Source organism: Sphaerulina musiva (genome assembly GCF_000320565.1).
Source record: "Sphaerulina musiva SO2202 unplaced genomic scaffold SEPMUscaffold_1, whole genome shotgun sequence".
NCBI lineage: Eukaryota > Fungi > Ascomycota > Dothideomycetes > Mycosphaerellales > Mycosphaerellaceae > Sphaerulina > Sphaerulina musiva.
In genome coordinates, this window is record NW_016017383.1 from 2,221,888 (window position 1) to 2,245,432 (window position 23,545).

The 23,545-nt window shown below is 51.0% G+C and overlaps 3 protein-coding genes across 3 annotated transcripts; 1 reads left to right on the top strand and 2 right to left on the bottom strand.

The window, feature by feature from the left end:
- Positions 1–8: 8 nt before the first annotated feature.
- Positions 9–14,766, bottom strand: SEPMUDRAFT_129799 (uncharacterized protein; the record flags this gene model as incomplete). The annotated part of the gene is made up of 4 exons (XM_016902308.1): positions 9–103; positions 172–5,922; positions 5,986–10,735; positions 10,786–14,766. 4 exons carry the CDS (start codon positions 14,764–14,766, stop codon positions 9–11), a joined length of 14,577 nt encoding a protein of 4,858 aa, XP_016765072.1.
- A 2,005-nt stretch (positions 14,767–16,771) lies between these two features.
- SEPMUDRAFT_56851 (cytochrome P450) lies at positions 16,772–17,931 on the top strand (the record flags this gene model as incomplete). Its single annotated transcript, XM_016909413.1, has 2 exons — positions 16,772–17,298; positions 17,361–17,931. Exons 1-2 carry the CDS (start codon positions 17,018–17,020, stop codon positions 17,929–17,931), a joined length of 852 nt encoding a protein of 283 aa, XP_016765073.1. The 5' UTR covers positions 16,772–17,017.
- A 73-nt stretch (positions 17,932–18,004) lies between these two features.
- SEPMUDRAFT_137687 (O-methyltransferase) lies at positions 18,005–19,944 on the bottom strand (the record flags this gene model as incomplete). The annotated part of the gene is made up of 5 exons (XM_016902848.1): positions 18,005–18,176; positions 18,248–18,771; positions 18,954–19,184; positions 19,293–19,496; positions 19,927–19,944. 5 exons carry the CDS (start codon positions 19,942–19,944, stop codon positions 18,005–18,007), a joined length of 1,149 nt encoding a protein of 382 aa, XP_016765074.1.
- Between the last annotated feature and the right edge of the window lie 3,601 nt (positions 19,945–23,545).

Consider the following 23,545-nt stretch of genomic DNA (forward strand, 5'->3'; position numbering starts at 1 on the left):
GAACCAGTTCATCCACCTCTACTCTCGTAGCAGCTCTCCGATCCCATCTTGCCGTAATCGTCGTCGTCGTCGTCGTCATCGTCGTCGTAGTAGTAATAGATCCCTCTGCATCATCATCATCCCCAAAAGCAACCTCGAGCATAAAAATGCTCCTCCTCACATCTTTCCCACCATCCATGCCCCCAGCAGACATGTTCTCCAAGAGGATATTACCTCCCTCATAGCTCCGAACGGAGGACTGGCGTGGATGAATCACAATTTCCAACGGCATGGACTCTATAATTCCGCGACACGCATCTGTACCACTCGCTTCGTAGGGAGTTACGAGGCTGATGGCATTTTGAATCGTGATGGCATCTTGCTCCAGTAGCGGGGCACAACAGTCATCGTCGTCGTCGTCTCCTTTTTTGTTTTTCTCGGTAGTTTTCGCAGCGGCGGCTTCGATGTAATTTGCTTCTTCCCGCCGCGGATGAAGTTGAATGCGTAGAGGGAGTAAACTCAATGTCGGTCCAACACATGTCTCGATGCCAGGTAATGCGGCAAATCGTCCGGAAGATACGTATGCGAAGAGGAGATCGTGGCATGACAAGTAATCACTGATGGCACGCATGAGAGCTGCCAGGACAGTGATGGCGATTGTGCTGCTGCTTTTCCCGCTTTGGACTGACTGCGGAGGAGAGGGTATGGTGAAGCGGTGGCACGTCTCCATATCTCTTATCGGATTTTCGATTTGATTGTAGCCGAATAACTGTTTTTGCGGACGAGGATGAAGACATTTTTGATCCTGTTGTTGGAGATATGAGGTCCAGAAACTCAAATGTGAGGCATCTCTGCGAGCTCGATTTTCATAATCGACAAAACTTCGAAACGGAAGCGACTGCGTAGCAGATAACAATAGAGGTCCCTTTCGGCACAAACGCAGGCCCTCGCCAATGGCACGGATCATCAGCTGCATGGACCATCCATCGTATAAGGCGTGGCTCAGAGTCCACAAAAGACGACAACACTGTTTTTCGCCATGCTTGGTGAATGTACCCAGACAGGACCAGTGCGGCACGAGAAGACCCAGACGACTCTCGGGTGCTCTCATATCCAGGAAGACCCCGACATGGTCGTGATTGGTAGTTGGAGGTTGTTCGTGGGCATGAGACGTCTTCAGGACGACCTGGAGCAATCGCTCGTGCAGGGTGAAGGGGTCGCGAAGACGTACAAAGTGCGTCCGTAAGATGGGGAATCGAGCCACGCATGCTTGGAATGCGAATCGCAACTTTTCTACGTCTTCTGGTCCATCACTCAGATGCGGAAATTTCAGGGAGAATTGCACCATACGGTCCATCAGCATTTCTTGTGTGGCCGTGAGAGGGTACATGTCTTCTATTTCATCTGCTGCCACTCCACACTGCTCCGCGGCCAATTGTCGACTTTGAAGGTCCATCGCCGTCGTGCTCGAGGGGGCCGATGGACTATCATTCTGTAAGGACACTGGCTTCACCAGTCTTGCTTCTTCAGAACTTTTGTCTTCTTCTTGCCCAGCAACACAGGGCTCGAGCATTGCGGCCAGTTTCTCGACGGTTGCGTTTCGAAAGATGTCAACAACGCTAATGCCTTGCCGACCATGGGCTCGGAGAAGTGCAACAAGTCGGACCGCCATGATAGAATCTCCACCTAGGCGAAAGAAATCAGCATTCCGACCGATACGCTGTCGAGAATCTTCAGAGATGCTCAGGACTGTGCACATCATGTCTCGTACGAGCTCCTCCCGTTGTGTTAGCAGTATATGGTCAGAAGACTGGGCGACAGCACGTTCGGACTGGACAGCGTTTTCCATCATCTCCCGCAGTGCATTGCGATCTCGTTTGCCGACGGTATTCATGGGGAAGAAGGACAACCTGATATAGTAGCTAGGGATCATGAAGCTCGGCAGTGTCTGTGACAAAGTATTCCGCATACCATCCACATCGAACCGCTCTTGAACATTTTTCTTGTTGCTCTGTTCATTGCAGTACGCGGCACAGAGAAAGGGTGGCATGCCAGACGGTGTTACGAGATCCACCGCAACACTGATCGATGATGCTGAGCATGCATTTTCGATGGCGTTCTCAATTTCACCGAGATCGATGCGTAGGCCTCGAAGCTTGACCTGGCGACTGGTATCGCTTCGGCGAACGAACTTCACCGTCCCATCGTCGTGGTTCGCAAATACCAGGTCTCCGGTGCAATACACTCTCCGTTGGTGCGTGCTGCTGCGGTTGCTGGACTCCTGAATCGGATATTCTGGCAGCCATAGGGGCTCGGTCAGAAAAACTTCTGCAGTCTTGATAGGGTCATCCATATAGCCTGCGGCCAGCGCTGGTCCTTCGAGGCATAATTCACCAATGGCGCCAGGAAGCGCAAGCTCCGATGGATTATGCACACTCCGGATCCAAGACTGACAGTTGATCGGCCTGCCAATCAATCTGGGATCTAGTTCATCATCCACATGCACTGGGTGGTGGAAGTTGGCGATGGCAGCCTCAGTCACGCCGTAAATGCAGTGCAGTTCAACGTTCGACTGGAGCCTAGTCCATCGTATGCGATCTTGTAGTCCAACAGATTCACCTCCCAAGCGCAGTCTTCGCAGTACTGTATTTCGAGAGATGGTCTCCGGATCCAGGGCATGAGACACGGAGGGAGTCATGGCAGCATCTGTGACGCCGGCTCTGCCGATGAATCCCTCCAAGTCTTCTAAACGCTCATGCTCGGAGGGAATGCACACGGTTCCGCCATAGAGCAACGTAACAAATATCTCGTAGATACTGACGTCGAAAACGTAGTTTCCAATGTGAAGAAACCGTGAGCCCTCTGGTAATGCTGGGGACCGACCCAGAGCAACAAGTGTTGTGCTCAGCGCTTCGTGCTTCATGACCACTCCCTTGGGCTCTCCCGTGGAGCCCGAGGTGAACAGCACGTAGCTTGTACAAACCGCCGGATCGCGTCCCTTGGTGTGAAGATGCTCGCGATACGGCGTCCGTTGTTGCAGTTTCAACCCCTGGGGCTCGAGTGAATTCTCCAAACACAGCGAGAGTTGTGGAAAGATAAAATCCTCAACCAAGAGATGTTTGCAATGCAACTCTTTCAGGGTGCATGAATACTTCTCCTGCGACACAATCATCCATACACCGGCCTTGCGAGTGATACTCTGGAGTCTGTTGACTGGATACTGAGGATCAAGTGGCACAAAGAAGCACCCTGCCTTGAGTATCGCCAACATCGTGACAAGCACCTGTTTCGATCGGTCTAGCATGAAAGCCACTCCGTACCCGCTTGCTGATGAGTTCTTCTCCGCTGTCAATCTAACCGCCATCGCCAACGACACGCATTCGAGTTCAGAGTAAGTCATAGACCCATCCCAGCTGTGGACGGCTTCGTGTTGTGGTCGCAGCATGGCCGACGAGCTGATCAACTCGTGTACAAAAGCTGATACGGGCTTCGGAGCTGAGCCATGATGAGTGGTACGCTCAGAAATCCAATCTTGAGATTCTTTGGACAACGCTGACAAGCTGCGCAGTGGCGTGTCAAGTGCACATTCGAGCATGTTACGAAGTAAAGTAGAATAGGCGTCGAGCACACGTTCAGCAGTATGCTGGGCGATCAATGTTGCATCGAATAGCACGTGAATCCCTAGATGTTCCTTGTCACCCCGACTGAAAGGATGACAGGATATGATGAGAGTATGGGGTGTGAAGCCTGCTTCACTTTCCAGAACAATTGGCTCATCCCCAAGTCTTTGGCCATTTTGGTAGATGTCAGGGCTGTCAAGATCAATATAACCTGCTTCACTGTCCTCGTCGCCAATGACCCGAGTATGGTGAATCACCAGAATCGTTGTGAACTGGCAAGCTGCCTTACATGCTGCACTGAGCGAAGCAATCTTGGTAAGCCCCAGATGTGCATGGAGACTTTCGTCTACGCTTTGCTTGTGAACTTGTTCCAACAAGATCGACACGTTCATGGTATCAAAGTCCAGGCGTGTACGGGAAGGAATCATGGCATTCGTTGGCCCTGCAACTTTTGCCAGGTCGATCGAGGAGGCTTCACAGCTTGCAGATGCTGCTGCACTGCTTATGACGACGCCGTAGACTGTGTCCTGGCTCGCAAGGAAGTGAGAAAGGACCAAGGACCATGCTGCTCGCGCAAGGATAGCAATTGTCGTATGTTTTTGTCGACGGAGGGACATGTCCACGGTCTTGTAGCAGCTCGAGTTCGCTACGGGGCGATGAAGTGACATATTAGAGCGTATTCCAGGAGGAAAATTGTTCACAGACTCTGCATAGCCGTCCATGTGCTTGGCCCACCATTCTGAGGCAGCGTGCGGGTCAAATGATCTGGCCATATGGTTGATGAATGTTCGGAATGGCAACAATGAGCAGGATGAGGCGGCCGTGCGTGATGGCTCGAGAAGCTCATTGATCCGTTGCCAGAAAGCCCGAATCATGGGTCCATCATAAGCGGCGTGATGTGCCACGAATATAAGTTCTTCCCAGGAGTCTGGAGCAGAAGATGAGGCTGCTGGTGAGAAAGCCAATCGCACCAGTGGCTGCCCGTAGTCATGTTTCCGTCGGGCTGTCTCTAGGAATGTGCCAGCAGAATCTGCTTTGCACCAATTTGGCCCCGTCTTGAAGACAACCACCAGCGGGGAGGCAGAAGACGGGACGTGAACTATCGTCGATCTCAATGTCTCGAAAGTCTCAAAGGCCTCCTGAAAAGCGGCCTTCACTCGGTCTGGAGCATATCCACGAGGAAGCTTCACCCGTTGCGCCATGATGAATGCCCCTGACGTTCTGGCCGTTGCAGCCATTATCGACTCCTGGAGAGGCGTGCAGGGGTATGCATCATCAATCATGTCTTCGTTGATATCGAAACAATTGTGAATCTCAGACAAAATCAAGTGGCGCTTATTAGGGGGAAGAGAATCGAATCGTCCTGGGGAGGTTGAGTTGGCACGACGCGAGTCCATCGGATGCACGTATTCTGCCATGTTGCAGAGTAAAGGATGCATGAATATGTTCTCGTATCGTAATTGGTATCCAGCTGATCGAGCCAGAGATGCCAGTTGAATCGCCGCCACGGAGTGTCCACCCAGATCAAAGAAGTGAGACTCGCGGTGGACGTTCTCCCAGGCTCCGATCCGTGGTAGCACTGTTGCCCACCAGCGCTGGAGCAGCCTTTCCGTGTCGGTCATGGGTTTCTCCACGCTCTCGTGTAGAAGATGAGTGGCAGTGCTCCTGAGCATCTCATCTTGTACTGAGCTCAGGACGGAACGGACCCATCTTCTGTCGCATTTACCAGATGCAGTAAGTCGCAACATATCAACGGCGAAGAATGTACGGGGTATCATGAAGCTGGTAAGACTACGCTCCAGCCAGCGGCATATCTTCGTCACCAATTGCGCTGGCGCACGCCTGCAGGATACCGATTCTCGCTCACTCGACGCACTCCCGTGATCCACCACGGCGATGTGGTTATGGGTGTCGCCGCAACTGTTGGCTGGACAGATATACATAGCGTGGAGGTGCTCATCATCTAGCACTTCCACCACGGCACGCTGATGTCCATCATAATCGAGCCCCTCGGCACAGAGCACTTGATGTATGAGGCTCTCGATGGCTTGTATGTCTATACGTTTGCCGTGGACTTTGATTTGGCTGTCAGCTCTCCCGAGGGACAACAATTTCCCATCGCGATAGTACTGCATAAAGTCACGAGTGCGGAAGGCCATGGTGTTGACTGGTGGCTGTTGCTCTTTTGGCTCCCCAACAACTTTTTGATCAAACGGATCACGGAAGTTGATGAATCTGGATCGGGACAAGTCACCTGAACCAAGGTAGCCTCGAGCCACCGCTAGTCCTCCGACGTAAAGCTCTGCTTGAGCACCAACGGGCGCTAATTGATGAGTGAGTGGACTGACAATCCATGTTCGCCATCTTGCATATGATATCGGAGTACCGATGGAGTTTGTGGGCTCAATAGGGTGAGAGGCGATGATCTGGCGGGCAATGCAATCGATGCATGTCTCGGTCGAGCCGTACGCAACGAAAGCTTGGAGATTTTCGCGCGAAGCAACCCATGCGTGGAGTATATCAAGATCGTAATTCGTCATGGGCTCGCCACCAACGACCAGAGAATCAAGCAAAAGACTTGGTTTGGCAAAATGAAGCCGGAGAACGGTAGGCGTGATGTGGAGTGCATTGACACGGTTCATTTGGCAGAAGCTCAGGAGATCGTTGGCGCGTTCAGACTCGGAGGGCACCACGATACAACCGCCCGCACTGAGAGTACCGAAAACATCTTCAATGCTATTGTCGAAAGCGTAATCGGTATACTGTAGTCGACGAGAACGTGAATTCAGACCCCAATGTGTTGCAAGGCCGACGACAGCTGCTGTAGCCGCTCCGTGCTCTACCATTACCCCTTTCCCCTGTGCTGAAGTCCCGGAGGTGAACAGCACGTAAGCCAGGTCTGACGGGCAGATTGGTCCAGTAGGAAGCATCATTCTCGGTGCAGGCGACGGCATGGCTCTCAGACAATCGGCTATCACATTCGCATCTATCTGCATGATTATGACTTCAACCGATTGCTTTCCCAGGTCTAACTCCTTGATTCGCTGTGTCTGAGCAGGTGAAGTCAGAACCAAAGTGCATTCTGAAAGCTCAATCAATGCTTGAAGGCGACTGTTCGCATCCCTTGGGGCCAGTGGAAGCATCGCACCGCCCGCCTTCACGATTGCCAACATTGCTATAACAGCCAAAGCTGAGTGCTCGAAACAAAAGCCAATGATCTTGTGGCCGGATCGTGCAGGCCCTTGTGAAATCAGATGTTGCCGGATGCAAAGTGCGAGCGCATTGGTGGCCTCTTCAAGCTGATTGTAGGTATATTGAGCGCTAGACGACACGATAGCAGCAGCTTCCGGCTGGATCGCTGCCACACGGTCGAAGGGCTCGTACAAGAAACGAGCCTCTGTCGTCTGCGGAGACTTGCACTGTTCATTGACGGCAGAGGCGGAGGCCCACTGGTATATCTCATCGAGGTGTGAAGGCGCAGGATGCATGAGTTCGATGAGGAGAAGATCAGACTGCCCAATGCATGATCGCCAAAGACCGCCAACAATGTAGTCGAACTGCTGCAGTGCATGTTCAAGTAGCCACGGTGAAATACAAGCTGGGTCGTAGTCTGCTTCGATGGAGTCAGGTGAGGCATCATTCCCCTTGCTGAAGACCTGGAGAGCGAGTGGCAAGGGGTGGAAGCCTGATCTCGTGACCGGCTCCAGGAGTGAAATATTCAGATGTGCACTCGGATGTTGGAGAGAAGTCTCGCTTTCGACAGCCTGCACAGTCAGCACAGAGCTGAATTCGCACGCCAATTTCGCTTGGGGGCTGATGTCTGAAATCTTACGGAGACCAAGATGCTGATGTGGCGCAAGATCCCGAAGCGTATGCTGCACGTCCTTGAGAAAGGCAGCTGCCGTGACAGAATCGATCGAGTCTAGAGCTATACAAAACGGCACTGTTGTTGATGTTGGACCGACCATGTCTTCGATTCCTGCTAGATGGCAATCTCGCCCTAAACGAGTACTTCCAAATGTCACCACAGGAGAGCTAGAGTATAGTGCTACTACGAGCGCCCATCCAGCGTGGCATATCGTATCGATTGTGATGCCGATGTTTCGAGCCGCCGCCCGGGCCTCCGCAGATGGTGATGTGAGTGAGAAGCGGAGGCTTTTCGTCGTTTTCGGCTGATGATGGCTCGGAGTATTAGGAAAAGAGAAATCCGACCTGTTCGCAATGTGGCTGAGCTGATGCTTCCAGAAATCGACAGCGATGTCATCGGGGGTAGCTCGAATATGAGCAACGAAATCAGCAAATTTGGGCGTAAGGGGCACAGGAACTGCAGAGACACAGTGATAGGCATCCATGACAGCATTCCAGACAAGTCCAAGAGACCAACCATCGTATACTGCGTGGTGCGCACTGAGAACAAGTCGATTGTCCTTTTCTGCCTCTTTCATGATCAAAGTCACCCGAAAGAGGGGAGTGCCATAGCCAAATCGAATTTGCTCTAGGCACTGCTTCAGGGCACATGCACCGACGGTGGAAGAACTACTGCCCCAAAGTTCGACATCTTCCGGTTGTCGGCAAACGACCATGAGGGTGCCGTGCACAGGCATGAGAACGATACGACTCCTCAGTATTTCGTACCGGGCAAGCACAGCCTGCCAGGCTGATTGCATTCTAGCACCATTGATGTCGCCGGGTAGCTTGTACCAAGCATGGACGCAATACGGTTGTGCGCCATCAGTGGTCTCCATTTCACGAATGGTCGCCGTCATCAGCGCCTCTTGCATGGGCGTACATGGAAATGCGTCTTCGATATCGTCTGGCTGCAGGGCACATGATTGTGCCAACTCATCCCGGAGGATTTCACTGGGAGTGGCCATGTCTTGGATGGCATTATTTGTTAAAAGGGAGAAGGGCTGCCAGGACTGCTGCATAGGGCCTGGATCAATGCTCTGCAACCGTTCTGCCATGTCTTCGAGCACGGGGTATTGAAATACGATTGACACATTCAGTCGCATACTCATCGTGCATCGCACTTCACGTACTAAAGCAATGGCCGCGAGAGAGTTTCCTCCCAGGTGGAAGAAGTTGTCGCCAGCACTAACAACTTCACTTCCAAGCACTTGGCGCCAAGCTCTAGCTAGCTGACGCGCCACCGGGCTTCTAACTTCTTTCGGCAGGATGGCAGTAATGTCTCTCCTGAACAGCGCCAAAAGCTGATCCTTATCGAACATCGATGCAGCATGCTCGAGAGCTTTGCGATCAGTCTTGCCGGACGTTGTGCGAGGAATCCGAGAAATGGGTATGAAAAGTTGAGGGATCATTCGGTGGGAGCCATGTGTCATGTGAGCTCGAATATGTTCCACGATCTGGTGATGGAAGGACGATGCTTTCGAGATAAGTGTCGAACAAGAAATACCATCGAGGCGTCTTTCGAGCTTGTCGGTCTCTAGTGTCCTCTCATGCTTACTCAAGAACACGAAGGCAGCAAGCAGGTCGAATTTCCTGAGAAGACAAACAGTGACGAGCGAGCGTTGAGCCAGATCGGGTGGGAGAAAACTGCGCAGTGCATTCTCTACTTCGTTTGGTTCAGTTCGGATACCATTGACCTTGATCTGGTCATCTTTCCTCCCGACGGCAAAGAGTTGACCGTCGGAGCCATATCGGACCAGGTCGCCCGTCTTGTAAAATCGTGGAGCTCGGCTGTCAGCTCGACCAGGGAGTCTCCTATACCACAAGGGGCTCTCAATGAAGGACCGAGCAGTCAGCGCCGCCTCGGCGAGATATCCAAGCGCAAGGCATGGACCCTCCAGCAAAAGCTCCCCAGTTGCACCCACGGGTAGAAGTCGGTGATGATCCACCTCGTCCACAACCCAAGTCGTCGCCCGAAAGCCTCGACCGATGCACCGACCACCCACTTGTGGGGACACAGCCTCGTTCAGGATGCAGCAGCCCAGTGCGCACTCGCTGGGACCAAAACCGTTCATGATTGTGGGGATGCGAGTGTCTCCCGTTGAGCGCTTAGTCCAAGACTCGATTATGGATTCTGGTATGGGTTCGCCGCCCAGAAGCACAACGTCCATCATGTGTAGAGCTCCCGGACAAAACAGGGACAGATACGAGGGAGTGCAACTCATCCAATTCGCGCCACTCGCAGTCGCAAATTCCAATAATTCCACGACGTTCTGAATGTGATCGTCCGATGGCACGCAGAGGCATGCCCCCTGGAAAAGAGTAATGAAGATATTTTCGATGGCCATATCGAAAGTTGGTGCAGCGAGGAGTAGTACTCGTGACGAGCTGCTGATCCGCGTTCGGACTGCGTGTTCTTGATGGCCAGTCGTTACCGCTTGGTGGGTAATGATCGCTCCTTTAGGGTGGCCAGTGGAGCCAGATGTGTAAACAACATAAGCTGGGTCATTTGCGGACGGCGCCATGATGAATTCTGCCTCATGATACAGTTTTGTTGTTACGGCACTGGGCTTGCCATTTGGCAAGCCTTTCAAGAAATCCATCGAGATTTCTACTGTGGGAGTCTGGTGTTCTTTGCCGCAGGCCTGTAGCAATGGGAGTTCAGATTGTGCTTGGCTGGCGTATAGCACAGCGCAAGGCTTGTTGTCATCAAAGATACGCCTGATCCGATTCTCTGACCATGAGCTGTCAACCATGACGAAGCAGCCACCCGCTCTACACACTGCGACTTGCGCGATGACCGACAATATTGAAGGCTTGAAGCAAAGCAGTACATTTGAGCGCTGATGGCTGATATGTCGCTTCAAAAGATTACGCATGAGAGCTTGTGATAAGTGGTCCAGACGTCGGTAGGTAACGCAGCCATCCCAAGCAAATACCGCTTCCCTGTTTGCGAAGGCCGACATGGATCGCTCCAGCAACAGCGCAATGCTGATATCTGCTGGCTCGATGACCTTGGAATTCCAATCACAAATTTGCGCTATATCTCTCGGGCTCGGGAGAGCAATATCATATTCTGAGGATTGGCGTAGGAGTCGAATAGCTCGGCTGATGACTTGTGTGACTGAGTCTGCGATGTTCACTGCGTGACCTTTGTCGATATGACAGGCATTATATTCCAACCCTACGGACATGTTCGTACCCGTAGAAACGATCAGAGACAAGTCAAACTAGGATAAATCAGCCGAAAAATCACTCTTGACAGACCACCTTAGCTTACCTCGCTTTTGTTCGAAGTGTGAAGAGTCTCAAAGTGCAAGGTTGACTCGAGGCTCAGAGACGGAGTAACTGATACAAAGGTGTTGAAAATAAGTCCTCCGGCCAGTTGCGGCATTTCTGTCTGGATCTGTGCCAGAGACAAGCCCTGATGGGTAGTGCTCGCGCGGTTTGACCGCTGGATGAGATCTAGGATAGACACGAACCCGGCACTATCGATGCTGTTCAGGTCTTGCAAGTTGATTCGCGCAACAAGGGGCGCTATGAAGCACCCAATATCGTCCATACTCACTGGATGGCTCGGATTATCTCTCCCAGAAGAAACGTAGCCAAAGATCACATCCGAAGTGTTCACATACATCCGCATTACAAGTGACCAGATGGCGATGAAGAAAGTCGCTGGAGTGAGCCCGCGGGCAGCAAGCAATCCGCTCAAGCCATTGATACCAGTGCCTCGAAGGGGTACAAATTGCACGCGATGAGATTTCAGGTTGAATGTCAGGGGCTCACTGTCAACGAGCCTTGGGAAGAGACAAGGTTGAGCGTCTGCGAGATATTGTCTCCAGTACTCAAGTGCATTCTTGCATCTATGCGGATCTCTCACAAGTGCAACATACGATTGCATGGGCTGAGAGGATGTCTGTAATGCCGATCTCGCCGGAGACCCCTTCCGCAAAGCTTGATAAACTGCTGAGAGCTGACGAATTAGGGCCATCACGGACAGCCCATCCAACAGGGCATGGCTCGCATCCAGCCTGACTAGAGCACGATCGGTTGGTCCGTAGCAAAGGGTAAGCTTGAGCGGAGGTCTGCAGTGTTGACCCATCTCATGGTTCATCATGGCTGGGGGCAAATCCTTGACCGGGTTTGTCTCGTTGGCTTCAAACGACTGGATGATGTCCAATGAAGACGAATTGTCTTTGAGCACAGTGTTGGCGAACACGCCTGGCACATCCAAAAGCTCCAGTGGCACAGTACGTAGAGCCTCACTGTTCTGGACAACGTGCTGCCAAGCTTGTGTGAAGATATGAGCGTCCACAGGGGACGCCTTGCCAGGGCCCTGCCGCGTTTCTGTCACAATCCACGTCGCCGAGACAGCGTACATGTTCTGGTATCTTTGGGCTCCATGGAACAAAAGTGACTCCTGCACGGGAGAGCAGGGGAAGACTCTTTCAATTAGCAGATTCAACTCTGGAAAGCTCCTCAGAACCTGTCTTTTCAGTGAGCTCGTTTCAGTACTGTCTACTGGAGTGGGAATGGCGAGGGGCCTGGCTTCCAAAGCAGCTTGGTACAGTGAAGAACATGCCATCAGACGTTCCGTGCTCAGTGTTAGACTGCAATCCTTTCTCATTCGTGTGGAAACCTGTAGAGCAGCAATGGAGTCTCCACCCAGTTCGACAAAGGAGCAATTGCTGAGAAGGCGCTGGATTGGCAACTGCAAGATCTCGCTAGAGATGTGAACCAACTCCTGAAAGTGTGACGGTCCTGTCGCCGCTTGATCTGGCCATGCATGATCATGGCTCGGCGAAGAATCGTGGCGATCCCCGAGATACTGTTCGGGCCGCAGGCGTGTCAATGCTGATAGCAGCTTGGGGTAATCTTTTTTGCCAGACAATGTTGTCGGGAAGTGACTGACTCGCAACCATATCGACGGGACCATCCAGGGAGGGACATGATGGGACAGATAGCCTGCACACGCCGTCTTTGTTGGACCATCGCACGCTGACAAGACAGGATCTTGCGAACCAGTAGTGATGGTTGCGGTCAACACTATCAGTGCCACTAGACGATTGGACACAAGTCCAAATCGCGGCAGACATACCGTAACATCCTGTAGAGGCACTATGGCTGTAGCAGCCGCCTGTATCAGATGATGCTCGATCTCAGCCAGTTCGAGGCGCTGACCCCCGACCTTGACTTGCCTATCGTTTTCAACACGCCCCAGACACTCCAGTGAACCATCTTCATGATAGCGTACGAGATCTCCAGTTCGATAAACACGTCTCTCTTGCGACACTTCTCCATCGATCGCAGGAAGCCAGGCGGGACCAGTGGTGAACCTCGCCTCAGTCAACTCGGCGTCGTTCAGGTAGCCTTGAGCAAGAGCTGGGCCCTCAAGGACAAGTTCGCCAGTGGCACCAATTGGAAGAAGATATCGAGCATTAATGTCATCAGGATCACCATCGTCCTCGTTGCTGCAAGTATTGACTACCCAGAAGCGATAACCAAGGGGGTGGCCAATGTTGGAAGGTGATTTGGACACGACGACTCGTCCTAGGCTCGCACCAAAAGTGGATTCAGTGGGCCCATATCCATTGAAGACGGCGATTCCACTGTGCAGCCACCGGTCCTTATCCAAGGATGTGACAGGCTCTCCAATAAGCACGAGAAGTCTCAGGATTGGGCGTAGGTGAGCGGGAGTCAGCGTTCGAGCTACGGTAGGGGTTAAGAATGCGAGAGAGATTTCCTGGTCCAGAATGAAATTCTGCAAGTCGCCTGTCCGCTCAGCGTCGGAGGGGATGCAGACTGTACCTCCGCTGAGCAGGGCCACCAACATTTCGGAGAGGCTTGCATCGAATGCATACGCTGCAAACTGCAGGACACGCAGTGGTCGATCATGTGTTGCAAGAGGCGCGTTGGCCGCAAGCGCGCGGGTCAAGCCAGTAATGGCAGTACACACATTGGCATGCGTCAGAGCCACGCCTTTGGGAATGCCCGTGCTACCAGAAGTGAAAACGGCGAAAGCGTTGTCACCGGGCTGAGCGCTCGAGTGATGCATTTCTTCGAGTCGCTCTGTGGCGGTGGCTACAGTAGCGATGTCTGCTACATTGAAAGATTGGAACTGAGCCACCAATGACAGTCTATCCAGTCTGTGGGAAAGTTGAGCACCATGCGTCAGAATGTAGCGCGCCTCGATCGCTCGAAGCACTCCGCAGAGGCGTTCGTCCGGCCATGAGGGATCTAAAAAGATACAGCCTCGTCCGGACTTCAAGACAGCGAGCATACCAACAACAGCCCAGTAGGACTTAGTGAAACATAACGCAATCCATCGGTCTTCGGACGTTGCCGATAAGCGCAAATAGCTCGCAACTACGGAAGAGATTTGTTCCAATTCAGCATAGGTCATGCATCCGTCGGGGGCGACTATGGCCTCCGTGTCTGCATGCCTGACTGCAATACTGGAAAACATGTCGTGTACGAGGACATGTTCGCGTTTCAGTGCTTGGTCGGAGTTCCAACGTAGAATGGCGCTTCGATCGCCTACATCAAGGGCCATGCATGCTACTTCTTGTACGGTCAAGTTCCCAGCTCCTCCGTTGGAGATGTGGCAGGCGCAAGTCCGGCTGACAATGGACGCAAGGGTGCGCGCGATTCGCGTCGCTTCACGATGGCTCATGAACGAGCGGCGGTAGACCAGTCTCAATCGCAGCTCGGCTTCCACTCCGGCTGCAGCATGATGATGAAACACTTCCAGGCAGAAGTCGATTTGGTCAGGTAGGGAGGGATGTAAGGGGATCTTGTCGTTGCCATTGCTGTCACTATACTGAATGGCGGCAGCAAGAGCAAGGCCTAAGGCGTCATCGGGCCAAATTTCCTCCTCTCCTCTGTCGTCGTCGTCGTCGTCCTTGTCCTGTGCGATGTACTGGAGCTCCCTGACTATGCGATCGAGGCGATAGCAAGACTTCAATTGGCCACGAACTCGATCCACGATGCGTCCAGGCGATGCTGCACCATTGCGGACAACACGTTTGATTGAGACCACCTCCTCGCTCGAGTAAAGGTGAAGTGTAATCAGAAATGCCAGTTCCAGGCATAAGCATGCAGGTCCAGGTGCAGTTGCAGATGAAGTGGCCTGCTTCCCAGTCTCAACATGCAGAATTTGGCACTTCTTACGTATATCTTCCACTTTGGAGCATTGCAAAGGCTCAACCTGGAGACCATGTCCACCCCAAGCCGCACCAGGAAAGTAGTAACGTCTGGACATTATCGACTTGACGGTCTTTGTCTTAGTGGCTGACGACGTCTATGGGCGGGCTTGATGAAAGGTGATGAGACCTCCCTCTACTATCTACTTCCATCTAGCCCCCTTGGGCCACTCAAGCCGTCGCGTCTAGGCCGGTGCGTCTGGACGGACCACATGATAGCAGTTCTTTTTCCAATGCTTGGATTGCTCCATATATCGTATCTCGTGTGCACGGCAAGGCGCCTCTGTAGAACTTTGCCGCAGACTTCGGCATCCGAAAGCACACAGACACCAGCAAACACACAGACACACACACATACTCTACACCTCCCAGCCCTAACCCGTGGTTGTATAGAGAGTCCCCCGTCCTATCGGCGCACCGAGAAGAACGATCTGCCGTGAACATCTTAGCACAATCTCGATGGAGGACGACCTTGGATAGAGGAAACTTCAGGTCTGACCGCGCGGGATGGCTTTATCGACCGTGTTGGTGGTGTTGGTGGTGTTGGTGGTGTTGGTTGTGTGACGAGGAGGTCCGGTTCATGGTACGATGCGTAAGGTGAGGTCGACTGTACCTCCGAAGTGTTCACCTCGTACGAGCTCGGCTCCTTCGGGCCGACTACGGGAAAGCTTCGTGGTGGTCTGTGCGGGAACGGAGTACTCACCGCGTGGAGAGAAGTGAGAAAACTCTGTTCTCCCACTGCATCAACGACACGGACACTATATGAGTTGTATTTCACTGAAATACACTGCGTAATACAGCGTAGTGGCATGGATATGTACAAGCCTGCGCTGTTAGATACAATGCGCCAGCACAGCTGTCCAGTGGCCTTCACTTACAGAGGCACGTGCTCTACGCTAGCGGGTAACTGTATTGGCAAACATATCATTATTCCTTGTTCTCCTTTATCTCCGAACATACTAACACACTACCCAGCCAGCAATATATCGATCAGCTGGGTTCAAGGTATGCTTCGCTACAACAAGGTCTAGATCCTTGAGAGCTACTCCCAAGCTTGCAGTGTCATGAGATGGTCTCGACGATGCTCGCGGCAGATTGCTGTGCAAATGCCGTGCAAAAGAAACAGCTCGTCAGAACAAGCGCCGCCGCCATGAACTTACTGTCGAAGCAGTTGGATCTCAAAGGGAGAAAAAAGCCCTCTTCCTTGCCATAGGTGTTACGGTCGACTACTACTACTGCCGTCGCGTCGTCTTGGGTGTCAGTATGTCTCGTGAGCTGTTGCTTGGTCCCTGGAGCTATTGGGTCGGTACGATAGCACTCACTCTGTGCTTCCTCGCATATCTTCTCAGACCAACTTTCCTCGGATATGGGCCCAGTTCTGGGATATGGATCAAGTTGCGGTGCAGGCTGAAGCTGTCCAGATATCCGATTGCCAATCCAGTATGGAATGCTGCTGCAAAGGATAAGTACAGCAAGTCGTTCGCCAGTGTCATAGCCGAGGGTTGTGAGAAGGTGTGTAGCATTGATGGGAGAAGATTCTGATGCAGCTGCTTTGTGGCTCACAGCAACCCCCCCTAGTTTGGAGATCATCCCTTTCTCGTCAATGGCTTCACTGGCCAAGTCTTGGTTCTCCCTCCACGATATATTGAGGAATATAAATCGACGTGGGACCTAGATATGTCAGCGACCACAACAGTGGCATGTCCTATGTTCTCCAGCGGTCTCAGCAAATCAGGCTAAGATATGAATACAGGACTTTTTCCCCCAATTCCCTGGTTTCGAAATGTTCAAGTCCTCCATTGCCCCACATGACAAAGTGTTGATCGACTCCGTAAAGCTCCACCTGAATCCAATGATAGGTAACTACCCAATCTTCCCCGTGTCCCGGAAGAAGGTATGCGGCTGATACAGAGGTCTCAATCAACAGGAAAGGCGGTCCATCAAATGGTGCAAGAGACGCCGAGGGCGGTGAAGAAAGTGTTTGGCACATCTGCCGGTATGGCATGTCGTCGTCTTCTTCTTCATGATGGTGAATCGAAAATCCACTAACAGCTGTGTCGTACAGAATGGACAGAAGCTGCCATCAGCCCCAGAGTTCTGCAGTGTGTCTCACAACTCAGTGGTGTCGTATTTCTCGGTGATGCCAAAATCGATTACCTGGCCTGGTACAACCTCACGAGCGAGTTCGTCATCAATGCATCCCGTACAGTGGTGCTCTTACGGGAGAAACACCCTCTACTGCGCCCCTTTGTGCATTGGTTTCTCCCAGAGTGCCGCGAAATTCGACGTCAGTCTCGCGAAGCCCGGCGGATGATTGAGCCTGCTGTACAGGAACGGTTGAAACAGCTGGAACAGCCCTGTTCTACTTCTAACTTGACACATAGTACAGGGACGTCGAGCATGATCTCGATTGACTGGTTCGCAGCTGCTGGGAAATCCAGGAGACTACGGAACTTCGATTTTGTCAGCGCTGAGTTCACCCTGGCCATCGCGAGCATTCGTACCGTGAGCGGCCACGCATTTGGCGGGTTGGTCCGCTTAGCCATGCACCCGGAATACGTACAGCCCATACGGGACGAGATCATCGAAGTGTGAGTGTGTGAATTATCATGAATGACGGCTCCGCGATGATCATACTGACCAGCCTTGGCAGTCTCCAGAATGCATCACAGCTGGACAAGAGCTGCTTGTTTCGAATGCGTTTGCTCGATTCCTTTTTAAAGGAGAGCGCACGAATGGATTGCTTTCCCACCACGCTGAGGAGGATCGCGCTCAGGGATGTACGCTTTCGCGACGGTACATTGCTCCCCCAGGGTGCATATTGCATGATCGCGCCAGCCCCCATGAAAGACTCTTCTTTCTACACGCCGGACGCTCTGGTATTCGATGGCTTCCGGTATGTCAAATTGCGGCAGGCGGCCTTGGAGAGAGGGTCGACTGGGGAGCAATATCAGTACTGTAGCGTCAGTAACCAAGACACCGTCTTTGGCCTTGGAGTTCACGCTTGCCCAGCTCGCTTCTTCGCCACCTTTCAAGTCAAATTACTGGTGGCATACATGTTGTTGCATTACGATATGCGGCTTCCTGACGGAGACGTGGGAGAACCTCTCATCAAGACACTTGGCTACGAGCGCAGCATGAACCACGCTAGGAGCCTCCAATTCACTACGAGACTTCCAGAGGTCGACTGGCAGAAACTGGCAGAGCATAATAAGAAGTTCTGAGAAATGTATATGTGCAGGAGTACTCATTGATCTTGTAGATAGTCTGTCTTTACGCAGCTCGAACATGACTACGCTAGTTTTCCGATTTTCGCCATGTGAATTCAAGCAGTGAGAGCTGAGACCCCGGAGGCTTGATGACCTGCTGAAGTGCAAAACCTGGGTCTGTCTTGGAGAAGAGCAACTCGAATTCGGCTGCAGTCCTTTCCGCAGCGTTGAACAAGATGGCAGCAGTGATATCAGCCGTCCTGAAGACACACACGCCGTGTTAGCACATACCATTCCATATTCTCGCTATACACATCCCCATTTGACTGACCTTGCTTTTCTCTCCTTCCAGAGGGGCTTGCTTCCGTAGTCTGGCATCAAGTTGTCTTCCACAATCACTTTGCATCCATCTTTGAGCGCTGGCAACAGAGATGAGAGAATCCGCAGACAGTACGTGTCCGACCAGTTGTGCAAGATCAATCGCAAGAAATAGACATCGGCGCCCGCCACGGGCTGGGGCGTGAAGAAGTCATGTGGCATAAAACTGACCCGTTCGCTCAGTTCTGGTGGCACTGATGCACTCGCGACAACGCTCTCCAGATCCTGTACGATCACACGGAGCTGGGGAAATCGTTGGGCTAGTTGGAATCCAACGTGGCCGTGGGAGCCTCCAACGTCCACGACGAGTCCGTCTTCTAGCGACATCCACGGATAGTGATCCAGAGTGTGGCTGATGTTGAACTGTGGAAGCTTGGAGAATGCTGTCATGCCTCGTGCGAGCCAAGCAGCCTGCTTGGTGTCTTTGTTATATATCTCGTAGAGTGTCTCGTTGGTATTCTTGGCAAGCGAGTATGCCTGTACATGGTGTCAACTACATGGTACATTACTTGTACTCTTTTCATGTATCATTAGTCTTACCGTCTCCCTGGGCTCCTCTGATCCAGGCCACTTTTGAAGCGCATCGACGAACTGGCAGTGGTACCTATAGTCAGTACAATCAACGCGACTTGCACGATGACACCTCGACGGAGACTTGCCTTTGTTGCAGCTGGCCACCTCTCCCTCGTGACAGATAGAAGATAATCGTTCATCGCTGGGTTTGCGAGTAGTTTGGATGCGGCAGTGTGCGCTACAAAGCCCACCTGTGGCTCGCAGAATATACGCATAGTAATCGCATGGCGAATCAGACGTGTCGCCATGCTTTCCGTCAGGGGAGTGTTCTCGGCCATTTCCTTGAAGGATGTGAGACCTTGGACTTTCGCAGCAAGCTGGAATTCAGCCATTGCTCGTAGACAGGCGGCGTTGTTATACTGCTGGCATCGTCAGGGGGCTATATCAACTCTCCGGTGGCTTTGCAGGACGACGACGACACTTACACCGCAATGTCTGTGGACCAGATCGCGTGGGCCAGAGAAGAGATCGTGAAGCTCGGCAGTAGCATCGAGAACGATGTCGACCTCTTGTGACACCTTTTCCGAGACGTGGTAAACGGCATCTTCGTCGAATGAAGGCACTGGAAGGTCATTTTCGGCGGATATTGATTCGATCTTGACGACGGCGTCCTTGATGGCACTCGCAAGCTGCAGTAGATGTTTTCGCCGTTCGGCTTCAGAAGATCCAGGGTTGGTTGCCATGATAATTACTCTACCTAGATGCTTGATCAATGCAAATCAGTCCGATGATATTCACTCCCACAACTCCACAGGTATCACCAACCCATCATGACTACTTTCTGTCTACCTACCCGTCACACAATCGGCTAGAGCATCTGATTATGGCACGGCAATTGTGACAAGCAGATGGGATGGGACTCTGGAACCAATCCATCCGAATTGCAGGCAGGTAACAAGGGACGATACATGCGACCCTATAGGCTCCTGTTGCCGCTCCTTACAGAGTCTTTATCTATGTTGTTCTGTTGTTTGTACCTCCTAGGTCCTGCTTGTTTGTTCACAAAGAGCGAGCAGGGCAAGGTCAGCTCATGTTGGTCTCTATTGGCAACTCCTGTACATTTTCTGGACTCGGCATATAGGGGTAAAGGGGCTTTGTCAATAATCTGATCAAATACAGGTAGGCCTATCTGCGCCCTGATGCTATGTGTTGGAGTGTGGTGAAAACTAGAATCCTCCGGGGTATTCTCCGCTCGTATGTCGTCTGAAAACGCCAAGATAATCGTCAATATGATCAAACTTTAAAGTTCTTTTCACCTCAAGGCTCACGCTTTAGAATTATCTGTACATTACGGTCGGCTAAAGCGGCTAACCGCTATCCGTTACCCCCGGCTTTGACTTCAACTTTATACTACTTCTACCCTTCTACCTACTATATACTACTATATACACTCGCTATACACTCGCCGCCTACCTCGCCGTTACCGCTATATCCGTTACTACCTTACCTCTCTCTTTGTCGCCGGATCCGTCGTCTTAATAATAAGTTACCTATATAACAAAGCCGTCGCTATAGCAACTCGAAGAAAGAATCTACTACTATAATATATCTACTCTCTCTCCTCTACTGCCGTAGACGTAGATAACTATATTATTCGAACCTTAGTACGTTATTATGCGGCGCGTAAACTCGTATATTACTAATATACTATAGATTCCTCGTATCTGCTACTTTAGTAGCGCTCGGTAGGAATATATCTACGATAAATAATAGCGACGCTATAGACAAGGATACCGATACCGAGGATACCTCGGAGGATAAGAAGGAGGATAAGGAGGACGATACTAGGTAGGCTTACCTTACTCGCTACTAAATCTCTACTAACTCGCTGTATATAGGGCCGTATATACCCCTAATCTATACCTACGCTAGCCTACTACTATAGACTCTAGCAACTTCTAGTTCTACTTAGTCGAAAGATAGTAGGGCTAGTTAGACGAGGCTACGGGCGACGACGCGACGAAGAAGAAGGTCGCGAAAAATAACCTATAGAAGTTCGACTAAGCTAGCCGAATTATAGAGACTATAGAGGGTATTAATACGCTAGATCCGTATTACTAGTATACTCGCGGTCCGCGCGACGTACTATATAAGGTAAACGTAAAGAATAGTATTATCTACGCCTACTACAAGCGATATACTAAGTTAGGCTATTAGGCCGGGATACCCGTTAACGATTCCCCTAGCGATTCGTAGCGAATCGCCTAGCTAGAGGCTACTATTAAAGCGCTATAGGCTATAGTCGATAGCCTATAGGCTATAGTAGGGACTGTTTAAGATAGGACGGGCAAATTGGAGGATTAGATAGAGTAGCTTATACTATACGTCGACGAGCTCTAGCGTATAGTCTACAATATAGCTATAGCGGTATAGCCGTAGGGTAGAGTATCGATACCGGAATCGACTACGATTCTGCGTACGTATAATTAGTAGATAGGTATATATATACCTACCTATTTATATATATAGCAGCGATATACCGTAGCGAGTATAGCGAGTTAGGTAGGCTACGCGCGATCTATAGCGTTTCTATAGCGAGTTAGCGAATATAAGCTAGCGCCGGGTATACCCGACTAATCGGATCGTCCGCCGACCCTACGCAAACTCTACAATATAGGTATACTATCGTAGATATAAGTCGATAGTAGCAGATAGCTATAAAAATCAGTCTTTTCTACTTGTATCTATACTCTATATAAGTAATACCGGGCAGCGCCGGCGGTAGTAATAGTAACCGCCGTAGCGTTAGGCCCCGGGGGCCCTACGGGCTTATATCTATCGATACTAATAGCGAGCGCGGCGATTTATTTCTTGCTTAGCGCTCTAGTTATTGCCCTCTCTCCGATTAGAACCGCTAGCTTGTATCGCTTAGCCGTAGGCGTAGCGGTAGGCGTAGCGGCAGGCGTAGCGGTAGGCGTAGCGGCAGTACTACTTGTCGCGCTCGCTACTAGTGTCGCTTCTAAGTCGACGAACTTAGGTAGCTTGCGGGCGTTAGTTACGCTCTCTATCTATAATGCCTTCTCTTTCTTGATATAAGCGTTGTCTATATCGGTATTACCGTCGATTTCGACAAACTTAGGTAGCTTGTAGGGGTTAACTACGCTTTCTATCTATAATACCTTCTCTTTTTTAATAAATAGCTCGCTAAGCTCGTCGGCGGCGTCGCTAAGCTCGTCGTCGTCGTCGTCGTCGTTATACTTATCGCCGTAGAGCTATTCGATACTCTAGAGGACTTCGGATACTATACGCGTTATACGGCTACTCGCTACGCTCGCTATTAGTATCGCGCGTAAGGCTGTAATACCCTCCCTATCCTTACGCTTTTGCCTTAGTTACTTGTATTGCTAAACGACGATACTAGCTTCGTACGTACGTACGGCGGATCGGCTAGGTAGTAGTACCTTAAATACCTCTATAGACTCGAGGACGTCTACGCTTGCGATACTAGCAGATAATACTCGGTTCGGTTTATTAGTCTCGGTATAGAATAATCGTACAAAGAACATATCGTAGAAGTCTTTAATAGCTATAATAGGCTACGTAGGTAATTTATTCGGCTCGAATCGCGCGAGTATAAAGTCTATTAATAACTTCTTAGCGCTATTAGCTACTCGATCGCGATCCGTCCAATAGTTATATAGGTCGGTATAGGCAACCGGATCGTAGTACTTCTACTTATTATTGCTATTCTTAAGTACTCGCGTAGTAACTCGCTACGTATATACTATAATACTAATATTAAACGAGATAGCTAGAGGCAGCGGAGTTAACTATAACGACGGTAGGGCCGGCGTAGACTAATACTGCTACTAACGTATAGTAGGAGGTAGCGTACCTACGTTTAGCGCGACGGCTATAGCGGCCTTAGCCCTAAACGCGATATTAGCCTTATTACGCGCGGTATTCGCGTACTACGGGATTCTCGCGAATATCTAGAAGCCCTATTAACCGTCGCTAAATACTTGCTATATAGATCGCTTCAAGGCGACTAACCTTTACTTAGTACGCGGGCACTAGCTACTACGATCGCGACGGCCCCGGCTACGGCTACGGCGGCGGCGGTAGCGGCAGCGGTAGCTATCTAGTAGTAGCTAGAAGGCTACCTTCTAGTACGCGTAATACTTTACGTACGAACGTAGTACCTAGAGGGTTTGGATTAAGCTAATAGTACTAAGAGCAGAAATTGAACTTATAGAATATAACGCTATATCGAATCGACGGTACGACTAGATAGTATTTGGCCTAGAGGCTAGGTAGGTTATCGGCTATAGTAAGAGGGTGTATATATATAGAAAAGAATTTAGATAATAGTACGTACTATAATATATACCCTAGAGGGCTTAGCTCGCTTAGCTCGTAGTTATACTCGTAGAGGAGAATTTTCCTACGCTAGCCCTACAGCCTACGGATTATTATAGAATTCGATAATACCTATATCCTCGTTCGCGATTAGCGTATTACTAGTATCTCTAAATACCTCGGCCGTCTACTGCGTAGGAATCTAATCTCTTACTACTAATAGCTTTAAAAGCATACCGAGTATTAGCTATTGTTCTAAGCTAATATAGTTATTAACTAGGCTACGTAGGGTAATATAGGCTATACGGTACGTACGGTCGCTAGTCGCTACGTTATACGACGTACTACTAATAGGCAGCGCGATGCTATAGGGGAGGAG